Source organism: Cibotium barometz, chromosome 17, assembly GCF_041138505.1.
Source record: "Cibotium barometz isolate CiBa-2024 chromosome 17, ASM4113850v1, whole genome shotgun sequence".
Taxonomy (NCBI): domain Eukaryota; kingdom Viridiplantae; phylum Streptophyta; class Polypodiopsida; order Cyatheales; family Cibotiaceae; genus Cibotium; species Cibotium barometz.
Genome location: NC_141062.1, coordinates 27549698 through 27554123, shown reverse-complemented (window position 1 = coordinate 27554123; position 4426 = coordinate 27549698). Strand labels below are relative to the sequence as shown.

The window sequence follows — 4426 nt, the reverse complement described above, 5'->3', positions numbered from 1 at the left end:
CATATGTATCTTTAACCCACCATATGTATGAATTCAGCTATCTTTAACCCACCATATGTATCTTTAACCCATCATATGTATGAATTCAGCTATCTTTAACCCACTATATGTATGAATTCAGCTATCTTTAACCCACCGTATGTATCTTTAACCCATCATATGTATAAATTCAGTTATCTTTAACCCATCATATGTATAAATTCAGCTATCTTTAACCCACCATGCGTATAAATTCAGCTCTCTTTAACCCACCATGCGTATAAATTCAGCTCTCTTTAACCCACCATGCGTATAAATTCAGCTCTCTTTAACCCACCATGCGTATAAATTCAGCTCTCTTTAACCCACCATGCGTATAAATTCAGCTCTCTTTAACCCACCATATGTATCTTTAACCCATCATGCGTATAAATTCAGCTCTCTTTAACCCACCATATGTATCTTTAACCCATCATACGTATAAATTCAGCTATCTTTAACCCACCATACGTATAAATTCAGCTATCTTTAACCCACCATGCGTATAAATTCAGCTCTCTTTAACCCACCATACGTATAAATTCAGCTATCTTTAACCCACCATACGTATAAATTCAGCTTTAACCCACTATATGTATCTTTAACCCATCATATGTATAAATTCAGCTATCTTTAACCCATCATATGTATAAATTCAGCTATCTTTAACCCACCATATGTATCTTTAACCCATCATATGTATAAATTCAGCTATCTTTAACCCACCATATGTATCTTTAACCCATCATATGTATCTTTAACCCATCATATGTATAAATTCAGCTATCTTTAACCCACCATATGTATCTTTAACCCATCATATGTATAAATTCAGCTATCTTTAACCCACCATATGTATCTTTAACCCATCATATGTATAAATTCAGCTATCTCTAACCCATCATATGTATAAATTCAGCTATCTTTAACCCATCATATGTATCTTTAACCCATCATATGTATCTTTAACCCATCATATGTATAAATTCAGCTATCTTTAACCTAAATTCAGCTGAAGATAGGTTAATGATAGCTGGTGCAATTGTCCACCAACGTGTACGAGCTAAAGAGGAGCCTTGGCACAAAAATTGTTCTCCTATGGAAAGGGTTTTTGATGGTGCTTACCCATCATGCAAGCTTCACATACATCCAGACTGTCAAAAATTAGTAGAGTAAATGCTCAACTAGCTTATCTTTTTATATCTCTGAAAGAGTTTGAATACTGAGATACCCATATCTCGAACATCAACACCAATGAGACGGTGTCCCAGAGCTCATAGGAGGAAAGAATAGAGAAAAGAATCTAAGCCTTAAGCTTGAACTTTCAGAGAGGATAATTTGTGCTGTCAATCTTTAGATTAGCACCAAATGGTGGTGGGCGCGGGTCTTGCAGATGAAGATGCCATTTCTTGTAGTAAGGGATTGCTAATAGATGGCAATTAGCAAATAAGTTTTGTACCGAGCCGGAGCTCTGATACTATATGTAAGAGGATACAACATGCAGTGTATACAAGAGAACACTCACAAGAAGTAAGATTTTTCACAGCATAAAACTTTAAAACTCACATTGCTAAATAACGATACCATGTAAGAGGAAAAGTCTGATCTACAAGCATGTCAAGGCTTTCAAGTTCGTTCAAAAAAAGAAAAGATACCATGTAAGAGGATACAAAGTGCAATGTATACAAGAGAACACTCGCAAGAAATAGGATCTTTGAGAGCATAGAACTTCAAAACTCAAATTGGATAATAATAGAGATAGATAAGAATACTATATTGCGAAAGTGAGACAACGGATAGCTATGACGATTTTTGTTTTTGTTTTTCGAGCTGAGGTCAGAAGCGAGCAAGCAGAGAAACTTAGCTTTGACGATTCATCTGGAATTGCTAAGGCGGTTGAGAACAAACCACCTCTCGCGAAAAAAAAAAAAAAAAACGTGGATCTTTCCGGTGCTTTCTGGAGAAGCGAGGTCGACCGCTGCTTCCCCTCTCCAGCACGCCCCCTGTGAAGCGTCTCTCCTGCCCTTCTCCAACACGATCAGGGTTGTCCGTTCGCCTTCTGCACAGGGCTAGGATTTCCTCTTCTCCTGCACAGGGCTGGGATCTCCTCTTCGCAACAGATTCCGGATTTTTCTGCATCGCACTCGAGCTAAGTTTTTCTGCACCCTCTCGCGTTTTTGCCATCGCCAAGGTTATCAGTTCTGTTCGCTGCGTTGAGGATGAACAGGGGCCGGATCCGTCACACGGGAGGAGGCAATGGTGATGGTGGCATGTTTTTCATCCTGGTTTTACATCTCCTAGCACAGTATGCAGGGCGCGACAGGAAGCCTCCTGTCACTGCGGCCCTTATCGTGGCGAATGTCATCCTCTACCTCAGACCCGGGCGGCTCCACGATGTTCTTCCAACCATCAGCGACGTTTGCCTGAATCCTTATCTTGTCCTCAAGGTACGAAATCCCCAGACAGAGTTCATGTGACTATGCCATGAAACAAAGTTTGAACAGATTAACTTATTTAAACGCCTTTTGCATAAGCTATATATAATCACACATTTGATGGACACGTATTCCATATAGTGGATGCACTCAAGCCGTGAAGGAGTTTGTTTAGCTGTATGGTGATGCTGCAAGTATTCCTAGGGTGAATTCTAGGGACGTGATGTTTGTGTTTTCTTTTCCTTTAATTTGTCAAAACTGCTCAAATAACTAGGTCCAGGATAGGGAATTGACGTATTGCTGGTTTTGGCAGGACTGGGATGTCAAGCGCTTGTTTCTTTCAGCATTTTACCATGCTGATGAGACCCACTTGGTGTACAATATGCTTTCTCTCCTCTGGAAAGGAGTGCAGCTGGAGGGGAGGATGGGTAGTCTTAAATTTGCAGAGATGGTTACTGTGCTGCTTGGATTATCACATGGTCTTGTTGTGGTTCTTGCCAAGGGATTAAGTATTTTCGGGGACTATCCAGATGCACTGCACAGCCATTGTGCTGTTGGATTTTCAGCAGTCCTGTTTGCTCTTAAAGTGGTACTGAATTGGAACTCTCCAACTTACACCAATGTGTACGGGATTCTTGTTCCCGCCCGCTATGCGGCATGGGCTGAATTGATACTGGTACAGATGTTTGTTCCTGGGACCTCCTTTTTAGGGCATCTCTGCGGGATCTTAGCAGGCTTGCTTTATGTTCACAGCTCTCATTGGCTTACTGTAAGTGGCATCTTCGCAGTGCTTGCTAGGAGGTTGTTTAACCTCAGGCATAGATTAATTTGGTGGCTGCCCAATTTTAGGAGGGGGAGATCTGTTGGTGGATCAAGGAACAATCATCTTTCAGATGGTGGCAGAGCGAGGAATAACCATCTTTTAGATGGTAGTAGTGTATGGCGCTGTCCGATGTGCACCTATGATAATGCAATTTATGTAGACAATTGTGAGATATGTGGTGCATCATGTCCAGAAAGAGCCAGCAGCAGTGCACCTTCTGCACCCCCCATCCTTTCTGTTCCATCTATAGATGAAGTGAGGCAAGCACGTCTTGCACGGTTTACTAGATGATTGCTCTTGCTTTGGTACTCAAAATGCACAGCAACTCCTGCATTTGGGTGAGAGGTGGTTGAGGTATTACCTCCTTTTTGTTGTCCAGATGGTGACAATGAGGGCTGGCTGTTTGTGTGTTTTGACAGATGGTGCACCGAGCTAAATGTTCTCTGAAAGCAATATTGATAACCTGTGAAAAGAACATGTATTTTGGGAATGTAAATGTAAACTGAAGGCACTTATAATCTCAAACAGAAATGTCAGTAGCAATTGGGAAATCTGTTTTTAGCAACCACACACACTTACTCTGCATTTTTCATCGAGTAGGAAATTCGAAAAAAATAGCATTAATTTTTGAAAAATTAATACTATTACTGCCTTTTTTTCGAGCCGATTCAATACCTTTTATGGCTGTTCTCAACAAATTTTCAACTGCTGAAGTGGGGCATACCTTTCCCTACAGCTGAATTATGCAGAATTTTGTCTGAGGACAATTGATTGGGTGGATAATCCTCATAAGCAAGTTAGATGTCTTTATTTGAAAGGGGGCAGCAAGGTCCTGAAGGGGTCTTTGCTACCTCGTTCAGCCTCTAGGCGTTCGTATAAACATCCAATTCATAACCTGTAAATAATTCTGGTTGCGTATTTTTTACAATTTTGCTTTTGGATGGTAATACGTTTGATTGCTGTTTCTTGGCCATAAAGTCTTTCACTAGTTTAGGCTGCTAAGCTGGATAACTGCATTCAAGTCTCTGGTTATTTCACCTTGTAAAAGGCATGTACTTTCTTTAACACTTGATGTTTTTTTCCCCTTTTCACAAGAAGCTCATTGACTCCCACCCTATGTTATTAAGTCATTGGTATCATGTAATTATAG

At 40.5% G+C, this 4426-nt stretch overlaps 1 protein-coding gene across 1 annotated transcript; it reads left to right on the top strand.

Annotated features, from left to right (window-relative positions):
* Window positions 1-1976: 1976 nt before the first annotated feature.
* On the top strand, window positions 1977-3911 carry LOC147629848 (rhomboid-like protein 14, mitochondrial). Its single transcript, XM_086811384.1, has 2 exons — window positions 1977-2465; window positions 2767-3911. The coding sequence occupies exons 1-2, from the start codon at window positions 2238-2240 to the stop codon at window positions 3565-3567; spliced, it is 1029 nt and encodes a 342-aa protein (XP_086667510.1). The 5' UTR covers window positions 1977-2237; the 3' UTR covers window positions 3568-3911.
* Window positions 3912-4426: the final 515 nt, after the last annotated feature.

What these genes read in the sequence shown, in the direction of transcription:
- LOC147629848 (XM_086811384.1), top strand. Translation starts at nt 2,238, where the DNA reads ATGAACAGGGGCCGGATCCGTCACACGGGAGGAGGCAATGGTGATGGT. An exon ending in ATCCTTATCTTGTCCTCAAG is followed by an intron (nt 2,466 to 2,766) that starts GTACGAAATCCC and finishes TGGTTTTGGCAG; the next exon opens with GACTGGGATGTCAAGCGCTT.